General features: G+C 31.4%; 2 protein-coding genes across 4 annotated transcripts; one reads left to right on the top strand and one right to left on the bottom strand.

Moving 5' to 3' along the window:
• Positions 1 to 1,253: 1,253 nt before the first annotated feature.
• LOC146899199 (E3 ubiquitin-protein ligase RMA3-like) lies at positions 1,254 to 3,367 on the top strand. 3 transcript variants are annotated; one of them, XM_085737794.1, is made up of 2 exons: positions 1,254 to 1,413; positions 2,509 to 3,367. In XM_085737794.1, exon 2 carries the CDS (start codon positions 2,520 to 2,522, stop codon positions 3,270 to 3,272), a length of 753 nt encoding a protein of 250 aa, XP_085593920.1. In that variant the 5' UTR covers positions 1,254 to 1,413; positions 2,509 to 2,519; the 3' UTR covers positions 3,273 to 3,367. The 3 variants fall into 3 exon arrangements, with proteins under 3 accessions (XP_085593920.1, XP_085593918.1, XP_085593919.1); XM_085737792.1 differs by having other exon boundaries at positions 2,494 to 3,367; XM_085737793.1 differs by having other exon boundaries at positions 2,484 to 3,367.
• Positions 3,368 to 4,335: 968 nt separating this feature from the next.
• On the bottom strand, positions 4,336 to 6,973 carry LOC146899198 (uncharacterized). Its single transcript, XM_085737791.1, has 2 exons — positions 6,872 to 6,973; positions 4,336 to 5,287 (listed from the first exon to the last, which is right to left on the bottom strand). Exon 2 carries the CDS (start codon positions 5,283 to 5,285, stop codon positions 4,542 to 4,544), a length of 744 nt encoding a protein of 247 aa, XP_085593917.1. The 5' UTR covers positions 5,286 to 5,287; positions 6,872 to 6,973; the 3' UTR covers positions 4,336 to 4,541.
• Positions 6,974 to 13,519: the final 6,546 nt, after the last annotated feature.

The raw sequence follows: 13,519 nt of genomic DNA, 5'->3' as shown, positions 1-13,519 counted from the left end.
AGCGGTGTTTTTCCTTAGCACGCCTTGTGCGGGGGATTGTACCGTTGTTGTTAATATATATCATTTTGGTTTGTGATAAAAAAAAATAGAATTATAGTGACATCACCTCACAATTAGGGACTGAAATGGTTGTTTGCTAATACTCTTTCATTATAACTATTAACTACTGACTAGCAATAATGGAAGACTGTAAACTGTTGTGGAGAAACTTGCCTTTCAAGTTGCTCCTATTGCATTCTTTAGTACCAAGTCTTTTGTGAGCTTCTCATCAGAAGAAAGCAAAGTACCTGTTTTTGAACTGTAGTTGATGAAATATTTAGCACAATAACAAAGGGAAATAGGTTTTGGTGCCAAGTAAACTCATGAGGAAGAACTAGCTACAGGTAGTGTGACATGTCATATATGAAAACTTTTACATTTTACTCGGAAAAAAGCATTTTCAAGAGAATATAATCGTAAAACTTGTCGTTGCAATTATTTTGAAGTGCATCCTAACAACATTTTTTCAAAATTGCAAACTGTTCTCAATTTTATCAAAAAAACAATCAAAATTATAAGGTTTTAGTTGCAGGATTTGTTGGTGATCAGAAGGAAGAGTAGTAACACAAATCCAAAGGATAAATGTAACCATTGGAGGCATGGACATTTCACAAATGCAAACTGTGCTCACATTATGATATTAATTTGTAATGTAAAGTTGTGGAATCTAGCGTACACCATTCGATCACTATTATAAACAAAAATCGATATTTTAAATTTATTCATTAATCGATGTATGTAATCAATAATAAAGATCATATACATTATTAATTAAATTAATTTAAAATATATATTTTTACTTACAAATGTGAGGAGGGTATACATTTTCGTTATTAAAGTAGAAAATGAATGGGTTGCTTTAAAATAAGGGTAAATGACACAAGTTAGCACTAGCATTTCCCTTAAAATAATGTGTCACAATACTTACAAAATAACCATTTATATATATCACCATTGAATATGCTTGCTCCTAAGGTTTCATGGTCGGTTGTGCCAAAAAAAAAAATAAGGTTTCATGGTCGGATGATTGTTAAAACATTGATAGATGCATGTTCTAGATGGTGCACGCTTAATTCGTGGTCTCCAAGATATATTTTATTTATAAGAAAGTATTAAAATAAATATATATTTTTTAAGCATAAAATGAACTTTATTATCAAGCTGATATTTGTGGCTGAATTAAATATATACATTGGTGGCACCACCAAATTTCCAACTCAATAAAATCTTTTTCATCTTCTTCCACAATTTACTCTCCTCCATTGCTTTCTTCGTAGCCCAATTTTCTACTCCTTTTGTTTTTTTCTTTTCATTTTCTCTTCCTTTCAAGCTAGTTTTATTTTCATCACCATCTTAATTTGCATATTTGCAAAGGTATGCTTTTTATTTCATTTTTATTATTAATTGGTTTGTGATTTTTCTGTTGTGATGCATAATAAGAGTTTTTCTTCTTTATTTTGGGATCAAAATTTCAATTTTTCCAAATGGGTATTGGGTTTTTATTTCTCTAAAATGATTTGCATGCATTGAATTTTCATCTGAGGTGACAATTCAAGATTCCTTATAATATCCTTTTTTTTTTAAGGGCTAAATCTGTATTAGCTGTTGTTGAATTTTTGTTTCTGGATTTGAAAACTGGAATTAGCAATGAATAATTGTGAAATGAAAACATTGTGAGTTGACTTTCTTTCTTAATTCATTGGTTCCTTTCGAATTCTAAGCTAAATTCGTTGATAAATTAATGATTATGTGGTCTAAGATTTCTGCTGATTCTATACCAAGGGACTAGTTATGTTATTCTGTTTGAAGATGATCAATAAACATAGAGATTTGATATGTGGATTCTTGTGATGAAATGTTTGTCATTTTGTTATCAATAAACATGTTTGTTATGTCATTTTGTAAGAAATTAACATTGTAAATCCGTTCTTACATCGCATATGTTTATATGATGTTTCTACAAAATGCATCAAGTGTGATTGCAATTGAAAATTGAAATGTTATAAGATGATCTATCATGTTATTCTCTTAATTTCTTTTTTTAATCTCAAATATATACCAAAATATAGACGTAGTCCATCAAACATACCTTTAGAACCTTTTTTTTGTTGGCATATATGATTAAATCATTTTGTTGTGATCCCTACTCATTACTTCAATGTAGCACCATAAAAAAGTTCTAGGTTTATTGCCTATATTTGGTTTTTCCGACAGATATTGAAATTGCTTCTCTATGATTCTCATTAATGGGTCAAATATCAACCGTTAATTCCAAAAATTTCCCTTTAAAAGAAAAATCAATTGAACATTGGTAATTTGTTTTTCAAAGTATAATTGCAATAAAATCTTATTGTAGCTCTTGTTCTCCGAGTACCTGATCTTATTGGTTCTACTTCTACGTCATGCTTGTCTGAAATAATTGCAGCTTTCTGACATTTCTTTAGTGTATAACAGGGTATTTTGCTGTAGGAGAAAATTCAATGGAATCTACATGCTTTGGTTCTAATGAAGAAGTCTCACTAAAGCAAAAATGGAAATCCACTACAGAAGATACAACAATCTCTAGTGGTGAAAATAACTGCTTTGATTGCAATATTTGCTTGGAATCAGCAAATGATCCTGTGGTTACACTCTGTGGTCACCTGTATTGCTGGCCATGCATATATAAGTGGCTTAATGTCCAAAGCTCTTCTGTTGAACTGGATACGCAGCCAACATGCCCGGTTTGTAAAGCCGTGATCTCCCATACTTCATTAGTCCCACTTTACGGCCGAGGGAAATCTAATTCAGAAACCGAATCCAATAAATTACAGGTTGGTTTAAGTATACCTCATCGACCACCTCCTTATAACTTAAATGCTATGTTAACTTCAAATCGCCCATCAAATCTACATCACGAGGAGCAACTTCATCCGAACTATTTCCAGTCACAATCGCGACCAATTCATTATCAGCACTACATCCCTCACCTTTATGGAGGTCATAGTGCCAATGGGTTACATTATCTTGGTGGTGCTGCTATGACTAGTTTCGTCAATCCTGTGATGGGTTTGTTTGGGGAGATGGTGTCGACAAGGATGTTTGGTGTATCTGATGCAAATTTGTTTGCGTACCCTCATAACGGAAGTACCAGTCCTAGAATGAGAAGGCAGGAAATGCAGATTGACAAGTCTTTGAACAGAGTTTCAATCTTTCTTCTTTGTTGTTTCATTTTGTGTCTTCTCTTGTTTTGAAGATGATGTATTTCAGACTGTATGTACAGCCACTTATCTTGTGTAGCCCTGAATATTGATGCCCTTATGGATCTACTATATTGTCTGTTTATGTAGATAGTATGTTTTACTATATTTTCTGATAATTATAATGTGTGTAACTAAATGAAAGTGCATGTTCTTGATTTGAAGAAGCAAATAACATTCAAGACATGGATATTTGCAAGTTTGGAGAGTGAATATGAATTCTTAAGCAACTCTACTATGGTCACCCTACATTTCTAAATAAATCTATTATATTTCTGGTATTACACTTCCAAAGACATATCACGTTTTTGTTCTTCATCGAAGTGATATTGGGGGTGTTCTTTTCTACATTTACGTAACTTTTCCTTGCAAAATACAAAATCCTAGTTCCATTTGCTGGAGTAGCCTAGTTTGTAGGCTTTCCAAGCTGACGTGAAAAAAAAAAAAAATGACATTTCACTACCAACTCGAATATCAGTTCCATGGCAAACCCCAGTGTCTTATGACAACATGATGATTAAACTCATAAAGGAAGCAATTTGTCATCCTATGTTTTTACTCTTCAGCGAGAGAACAAAATGTCGCAAAAGAAAACACAAGCTTCACCATAATTAATTTCTGCCTATTTGAAATTAACTCGTACGAGCCTACCTTCACATCTTATGGTGAATAAATTGAGTGTTCGGGTTTTAACTTCGGCCACTGCATATATAATGCAATTTCCATCAAATCAAAGCTTACATGGACAATGAGCTTGCCTTATAATATAATAACTACATCAATAATTTAAAATATCAGTTAATTATTAAGAAGAAATTGAATTGGAATTGGAAGTGTAAAACTGAATTTGGAAGTGCGAACTTAGATAAAAAAGGAAAACTAAAAACTCTTTTAAAATTCCCTGTGGGTTTGTTTGAGTTTACCAAGTTCCCTGTTAGTCGAGTAAACTCAATTCAATTTCCACTTTACAACCGAGTTATTTCACAATGTTAACAACCTTGGTTACTAACATATGATTTAGAATTCATGATCCAAGATTACTTTGAATAGATTAATGTTTGATTCATAATTTTAAACCACACTAAATCTAAAATTTATGTACATCAAACACAATGCTCTTATGGATATAAGTCTCAGAATCATTGTTCTAGATAAAAAGTAAATTCATAGAGGCGAATGAGTAGCTTTGAACTTATAATACTAATACTTAAATAGAGTTAAAAGAGACAGACTAAGATCTAAATGAAAATAAAATAAAGAAAATTAAACTTTCTTATTTAAAGACAAATCAGCAATGCCAGCAATAAGATCATCAAGCGATTCTTCCTTCATGTCCTTCCGCAAAGAATTCTTTGACAGAGCTTTTTTCAACTCTTTAACAAGTTCACCTTCCTCAGATGGAATATCCAAATCCCAGACTTTGAAGATACTCTCAGATGCCTGCTCACTCTCATCAGTTGCATAACCCATATCCCAGACTTTGAAGATATTCTCCTGATCCATCCCATAAGTTGCAGAATCAAGGTCAAGTCCTAAATCAAATGTTTTGTTCGGTCTCAGGTCTTCATTATAAGTTGGCAAAAAAGGATTTCCTTGAAAAGTTGAAGAATACAAGGTGTTAGTGAATTCAGTGTCTATGCTTGTTTCTGTAGCCATACTTATTAGGCTAACATTATAAGTCGAAGAACGACTTTGTAAGTGCTCTACATCAGAAGTCGAAGATGACTGATTGAGTTGGAAAGTAGTATTTGTCTCCTCCCTACAAGGAATACTTTGATTGCCATCTCCACCATCAACTTTAGAAGATTGAGATTCGGAACTGATAATTTCTAACAAAGCATCCCTCATAGGCATCCAATCACTTTCTGAAATATCAAAATCGTTATTCAGGCATGAATCAACCCACGCAAGATCTTCAGGAGAAAAAATCTCATTCTGCTGAGAAACTATGGAATTAGGTGTGAGATAAGAAGCTAAAACTGCATTATCTGATTGTTCAACATCCATTGCTACAAGAAAATAGAGATGCAAATCAGTAAAAAGAATTAACCATCAATTTGTGTGTATCAATTGAATATAATTTAATAACTTGTTTAATGATTATGGCAATCTCAATCAAAACGGCACTTAAAAATATTTGTATGGACAGTCACAACACAACACGAGAGATGTCATCCCAATGACAAGAAAAATATGGTAAGATTGATATTCATATCATATATGTGATGCAAGCATTAATGCAATATGGCTAGGGCCTAGGAAATCCATAGAGCAAACAACCCCACACCCTTATCAGTGATGCATATAAGAGGTTTACGAGTGAAGTAGCGAGGGAAAAGGAAATGAAGCTAATTGAGTTCGTCAAGGTAGTTATAAATTAAAACTGATTGTAGATTTAGTGTAAAAGGAGAGATGACTAAAGGGGAGACTATTGCAAAATCTAGGATTTAACAGGTTGGGAGGATTCAGGCCCCTCAAGCACCACAACAATTATTCTTTTTTTATATTATTCATTCACTACCTTTTAAACGAATTGCTATTACATAGCAATATAAGTGCTGGTTCAGATATAAAAAGAAGTGTTTTTTAGCATAAAACTATAATATGCCAGTTATTCAATAAACCTAGTTTTGTCCCACCTCTAAGTTCCTCTTTAAGCTTTCTACCCTCTACTTGATAGCCTATGATACCTCCACAACTAAATAAGTATTCTAACTAACTAATTAAGAGGCTCAACTAACATATTTCCCCACTAAACATTCCCCTTGTACACAAGATGAACGCTTTGTGATGGCTAGCAAAGAGTGGCAGTGTTGTCTAATAGCGGCGCTATAGTGTAGCCAAATAGCTGCTATAGAGATATAGCATAGAATTTTCTTAACAAACAGCTATCTCATGCGATCCCTGATTAACGTCGCTAATTGAAGGGTAAGAATGCCCTCTATTGTTCAATTAACCTTCAAGACCCTCTTCAAAGACCAACATGGAGGATAAACCAAAATCTATAAGGACATTACAGACAATGGCTAAATCAATCGTGTTGGCAAGGACGATGGCAGCATGTCCTATTTGGACAACACGCGGGCGATGAACCCTAAATCTTATAAAACAATAGAAGTTTATTCAATTACATCGCAGCACATTTATCCCCGCATCAGCTATAATTGTAACTTTTTTCACAATTTCAAGATAAAAAAACACAATCACAACATAACCACCACCGCAATTTTAAACATTGATTACCACTAAAAAAAAATACAATTCGTTCCAAAGTTATTTCCTTCAATAGAAAATGGAACAAGCAAAAACAAAAACAAAAACAAAACTTGGGGTTAGCGTAATTACATTCAGTTCAATAATCCAATAAAGGGGATAAGTGCATAAAAAATAACCACTAACTAGGGTTTTATAACAACTAATATGATTATGAATCTATAAACAGTATATGTTTCGAAAAATCAATGAATACAATCAAAATCAAACATTATTTTACACCAGTAACATGAACAGAACAACGAATTAAGGCATAGATATATAAAACTCCGATTGAAAAATTGAAGGAGAAAGAGAGAGAAAGGGAACGAGAGGCAAACCTGGATTACACCAACTAAGAGGAAACAACAATCAGCGGGTCGAAATTTATGCAGATACGTTGTTAATTTTAGGAAGGGAAAGATACGTTTCTTTTTTGAAGTGAAAAAGAGATTCGTGATCGAAATTGTTTATAAATGAGGTGGGTCGGTGGCTTTTAGATGGTGGTGTGGATAGAAATGAAAATTAAATTGCTTTTTCTGACATCAATAACTTCCTAATAACACATGAAAAATACTCCCTCCGTCTCACAATTATTGTCTTTTTAGCATTTTTTCTTTTTCTCAAAATAATTGTCACTTTACAATACCAATGCAACATTTATTATTTTTTTCCACTATTATACCCTTATTTATTGAATTTCATCCAACTAAACTACTCCACTAACTACAATTAATGAGGACATTTTAGTAAATGCTTCTAATTTTACCATTGAAATCAACACAATTAATCATTTCCTTAATAAGCGTGCACAAACCTTAAACGACTAATATTGTGAGACGGAGGGAGTACTAAATTATCCCCGACAGTAGTTAGCTGGAGCTAGCTTCAGCTGCGGTTAACTACAGCTGGTTTTGCTGCACTTAAGTGCAGATCCAGTTGTGATTTTACGCGTTTCGGTCTAAAAATCAAAATAAATTGAAGCTTTTTCGGAATTTTACGAAACTTTACAGACTTTATATGTATTTTTATAGAGTTGTCTGCAAAAAACCAGCTCAAAATTAAATTTCTAAGTCGACATTTTGATTTTTTGGTTTTTTGAGTTTTTGGTGCATTAAAAATTCATATTTTATCCATTCGTTGTCGAAAAATTCTAATTTTTTGTGGAAAATGTTTTTTCTATGTCCTTAACTTGTGTGCAAAAAATAATGAAAAAACTCAACCTCGATATAACTTTTTCAGAAGAGCAGTTGGAAAAATATTGCGATTTTACGCATTTCAGTAAAAAAAAATCAAAATAAACTGAGGCTAAGTTGCGTAAATTTGCAAGTCCTCTATATGTATTTTTATAGAGGTGTCTGCAAAAAAAAAAAAAAAAACAGCTCAAAATTCAATTTTTAGGTTGATGTTTTGGTGTATTAAGTTTTAGGTGGGTTAAAAATTCATATTTAATCTGTCCCTTGTCGGAAAATTCATATTTTTTGTGGTAAATGTTATTTTATTTTGTTCTAAACACGAGTGCAAAAAATTGTGAAAAAATTCAACCTCCAGGACACATTTTCAGACTCGCACTTGGAAATAAATTGTGATTTTGCATGGTTCGATCGAAAAATCAAAATAAATCGAGACTTAGTCGGAATGCTACGAAACTTTATAGACACCTCTATAAAAAATACATATAGAGGATGTGCAAAGTTTCGTAACATTCTGAATAAGTCTCGATTATTTTTATTTTTTCAATTGCAACTTTGCGTGTTTCGGTCAGAAAAAAAAATCGAGACTTATTCGGAATGTTACGAAACTTTGCACATCCTTTATATGTATTTTTATAGAGGTGTCTATAAAGTTTCCTAGCATTCCGACTAAGTCTCGATTTATTTTGATTTTTCGACCGAAACGCGTAAAACAACAACTGGACTGCACTTAAGTGCAGCAAAGCCAGTTGTAGTTAACTGCAGTTGAAGCCAGCGGTAGTTAACTGCTTTCGGATATGTCAGCGGTAGTTAACTACCGATGGGGTAATTTAGTATTTTCCATGTGTTATTAGGAAGTTATTGATGTCAGAAAAGCAATTTTCAATAGAAAATATAATGAATGGGTTTTTCGTCCTTCAATTTGTATTGACTTGTCAACTTCGTTCTTAAATTTTTCGAAATAGCTAAGACGTCCTTAAATTTTATAAACGTCAATTAATTTCGTCTCTCCGTCAAGTCTCACTCTCAACAATGATAATGTATGATGTTAGTGTTGACGTGAAATGGCAACTCATGTCATGTATTTAGGACGAAATTGATCCAAAATTATTAATTGTTTTTGGACTTTTCTTTTAAATGAAAGTAACAAAAAAAAATTTTTGTTGAAGAAAGTCATAACAAATTGTTACATTGTCATATCGATCTCTCAATTATTCACTAAATTAAAAATCAAGATGGACTTGAATTATATCACTCCATATCAAATTAATCACTGAATTATTTATCTTAACTATCAAATTCTTACTGTCAAATAAATGTTAAAAACTAAAATAATGTGTTTAACCATAATTTATTACATTTTCATAATTGAATTGAAGTTTCATCCATGTTTAACGTAGACTCGATGATCTTGATGAAAAAGTGTTGAAAACCGCTTCAAATTCTTGGTTTTCTACGTACATAGGCATATGCTAATTTAAGTGTAATTTTGCATAAACCCTAAATGTGCAGTAGAAAATTCTCCAAAGAAATAAAACCACCACCCTTGAGAAACACGTACCAATAAGAATCATCAGGCCCGACCCTTGGCATGTGCAAGGTGAGCTACGGTGCCGGGCCTCGCAATCTTAGGAACCTCAAAAATAAATAGATTAATATAGCATTCAAAAGTGTTAGGTATATAAAATAAAATATAAAAAATCAATAGATATATTGGAATAGTTTAGTAGTAAAATAGAATGCACTTGAGTCATCGGTCTTGAGGTTCAATCCCGAGAATTTATGTGAATTTGAACCAAATATAAAAGTCTCAATTACATACACAACTACTAGGCCATTACAACTTAAAATGCATTTCAAAGTTATTTATGAATGTAGAAAACTACTATATATCTTGAATTTTTTGTCATCTATTTTCATTAACAAACACGTCTTTAGTAAAAATAATTGCTAATTTTAATTTCGGTGGCTAATAACCATTATACGAGTGTTATTTTCAATTTAAATAGAAGATTAATCTCTTAAAAAAATTGTGCGATTTTTTTTATTAGAGGCCTATTTTTACTACGAGAGTCGAGCCTCCAGTTTTATTGGGACGGCCCTGAGAATCATTAACACAATTAATTAAGATCAACACAAGGTAAAGTACGGTATCTATCTAAAATTTGTTCATGGATCATTCCAGCCTTTACCAGTGCTCTGATATCAAGCCACATAGTTCTTCTTCAGGAAATGCAACCTTCAATAAAAACTTAAGAGCCTCCTATAATATGTACATTAAAGTCTCAAGACATAAACTAAAAGCTAGTTTAGAACATTCTAAACATAAACAAAAAGCTAGGGAAATAAAATAAAAATAAAAATAAAAATAATAGGTTTTTATAGAGGTTCTATGAAGTTCACATTCAAAATATTGGATTACTTGTGATTCACACTTTCTTTCATTTTCTCTGTCCTTTTAATTGGTTCTTCACAATTCTAATCGGATACTGCATCATATTCCAACCTGAAGAAATATTTGAAATAATTAGGTTAGATGAAAATATAGCCAATAAAAGGGACAAAAAATCAAGAAATGTGTTTTTCATAGCTGACGTGCAGAATTGACACTAATAGAAACTCAATATTTGGTCATTTCATAAAGTAAAAATTTTAAAGTAAATAATCAATATAAAAGTTAAGATGTAAAGAATGAAATATCCATTATAGCTCAAACCACATCCATAGCCTAAAATTCCATTAAGTCTAATCACAAACTCTAGGACAGTAGATATGAAAATACAAACCAAATAAAAATGTTTAAAAATCGACAAAATTCAGAATAGAAAAAATTAAGGCCAAGTAAAAACATAATATTGACTTACTATCTTAAAGCGGTCATTGCACCTATAACCAAATCAATAGAAAAATCGAATATGTAACAAGAAGAAAAAAAAAAAAAAACTTTCACCAGGAAGGCAATAAAATCTCACAATACTCTAGATTTTTAATCGCAAAGAAAGACCTTATTCCAAGTTCATTTGACACTATACCATCCTGTTACCCCCTAACGACAATTTCTATGGGCTTTGCGGAACCTTGCTTGTGTCTCACGTTAGGCATATTTCGTGAAACGAAAATGGAGAGAAGAAATGGGAAACATAAGTTTTGGAAATGACAAGGGGCAACAGCGGGAGGTAGAAGGAATAAAGGAGAAGTACGGTGATCGAACGGCGGACATTGCGGTGTATCCTATCTGCTTCTTCTCCTTCATCGGAAGTGTGTGAGAGAGAGGGGGGAACAAAGAGGTGTACAGAGAGATAAATAATGGATTTTGGAGATTCAAATTTGAAATTAGAAGACTGAAGAGCAATGTTTGGGAAGATGGAAATTCTCGATGAGATAAAAACTTCACATTTTTCAGTGGCTTGACATTGAAAACACGCTATCTCTTTGCCGTTCCAATATCACACACCATGGATATCTACCATCAGTCAATCCATTAAAAGTTTGATTAAATTGAATTTGTTATAATTAACAAAATAAATAAGGGTTTTGCTAACCAGTACCTAAGGGCAATGGTTAAGGAATCCATTAGTAGAAATTTTGTCTTGGAAAAGTAAGCTGTTACAATTGACCAAATAATAATTACACTACTTTTTATTAAAAACTTACTTATTTTAGTTCCTTAACCAATGCCCTTAGAGCACTGGTTAACATTCTCTAATAAATAATTATGTATAAAATCTTTTAAAATAGTAAAGACTCTCAATAGTTGACAAATGTCAAACTTGCCTAAATACCAGGATGTATTGGATTAGGATTCTATGAAATTTTAAATGACTTTTTAATTATGAAAAAGTCTTGTGGTATTCAATCAAGACTCTTTATAACTTAAAAAAGTCTTGTGATATTCAATCAAGATTCTTTGTCATTTTAAAAAAGTTTTGTGGTATCCAATCAAGACTTTACATCACTTAAAAAAAGTCTCACAGTATTCAAAATCATTCAAATTTTAAAGGATTGTTTAATAAATTGGATTTTGATGGATTTTGTGGGATTTTCTAGTGAAATTTTAGCATGAAAAAGTCTTTCATGAAAACATAAGATTTCTTAGGATTGTTTTTTTTTTTAAAATATTTACTACCTCTCTCTCTCTCCTCCCCTCTCTTCCACTCTCTCTCCTCTCTTCATCTCTCTTCTCCCTTCTCCCTTCTCCCTTCTCCCTTCTCTCTCTCCTCTATTCTCCCTCTTTCTATCTCCTCTATATCTCTCGTAAAAAAATAAAAAATAAGTATTCACCCGTTTGTTTCACGGTATCAAAAGTTTATGTCAGAAATAACTTTCAAAGGATTAAATTTTTTTAAAAAAAAAGTGTATGGGTAGCATAGTTAGTTCATGGGAATCCTTTGTTTTAAATTCTTAAAAATAATTGATATATTTTCATTTGAAATGTATTTTTCAAAAAGAAATAAAAAATTGGACAATTGTATATGTAGGTGAAAACGTGCTAGGTAGTGGGGTGTATCACTAGTTTTACGCAAAAACTGTTTGTATCTACTGGAAATAAATTTTCCAGCCTCAAGTAGAGGGGAATAGAAAGTCGAACAACCTAGGCAATTTTTTTTTCCTAGGAATGATTCTTTCCTGGGTACAACTGTTGGTTCCATGACAACACAAACATGGGAACTTTTTATTCCAATCCTATATCTCCTAGGAATGTGTTGAAATTCCATGAAACAAACGCATAGTAAGAGTCTCCATTGAGAATATTATGATAGAGAATGTGTTGAGTCCTTAAAATTCATAAATTTTTTTGAAATTTTATAAGTCCATAAAATCATTTTAAATCCTTTAAAATCTTATGATGTAAATCCATTGAAATTCAAATCCTAAATCCTGATAGTCTTTTAAAATCATGAAAGTCATTAAATCCTACAAAGCCTTTTAAAATCATCAAGACTTTCTTAAAGAAAAATTGTCCTTTAAAATCCTAATTGAATACACCCAGTTTACTTTATTATTATGCTTGTGTTTGTTAGCCACGAGAAGTTAGCTTATAGATTGTTGAATTAGCTTATAAGCTTGTTGGATACGTGTTTGGTAACAAACTTTCCTCGTGAGCTTATAACTTTTTATGAAAACTATTTCAAGTAGTTTTTTATATTTTCTTCCTATTTTAACCTCATTAATTTAATTTTTTTAATAAAAAAAACTACCCACGTTTACATGTAACTACCCACTTTTATTAAAAAAAAATATATATATAACCACCAACTTATATTTTGCCTCAACCAGAATGTTGCACGTTAGTACACTTGTGCCACAGCTCATGTTCTAGTTTTTCTATATTTTCTTTGTTTCTTATTACCTTCCTCTTAATTCATATAATATAATTATAATTCTAAATAAAATATACAGTAAATAGTGAAACAAATGTTAGTAAAACTATATTTTCTTTGTTTCTTTTCTTATTACCTTCCTCTTAATTCATATAATATAATTATAATTCTAAATAAAATATACAATAAATAGTGAAACAAATGTTAGTAAAAAAATGTTAATTGAATTCGTAAAACATATTTATCATTTTGGAGATGAATGTAATTTAAAATAATTTGAATATTTAAAAAGAAATAAATTAAGTAAAAGAAATTAGGTATATAAATTTAAAAAATATATATAATCATGTATTTTTATGTCATTTTATATTTATTAGCCACTTCAACAACTAATTTTACCAAACACATTATTTTTAATAAATGAGCTTTTCAGCTATAAGTTATCAGTTATCAGTCATCAGTTATATGTTATCAG

Source organism: Medicago sativa, chromosome 8, assembly GCF_051527215.1.
Source record: "Medicago sativa cultivar Bolivia chromosome 8, Bolivia_mono, whole genome shotgun sequence".
In the NCBI taxonomy this organism is placed as follows: Eukaryota; Viridiplantae; Streptophyta; class Magnoliopsida; order Fabales; family Fabaceae; genus Medicago; species Medicago sativa.
This window is presented reverse-complemented; position numbering and strand designations above follow the sequence as displayed.

What these genes read in the sequence shown, in the direction of transcription:
- LOC146899198 (XM_085737791.1), bottom strand. Translation starts at nt 5,285, where the DNA reads ATGGATGTTGAACAATCAGATAATGCAGTTTTAGCTTCTTATCTCACA.
- LOC146899199 (XM_085737794.1), top strand. Translation starts at nt 2,520, where the DNA reads ATGGAATCTACATGCTTTGGTTCTAATGAAGAAGTCTCACTAAAGCAA.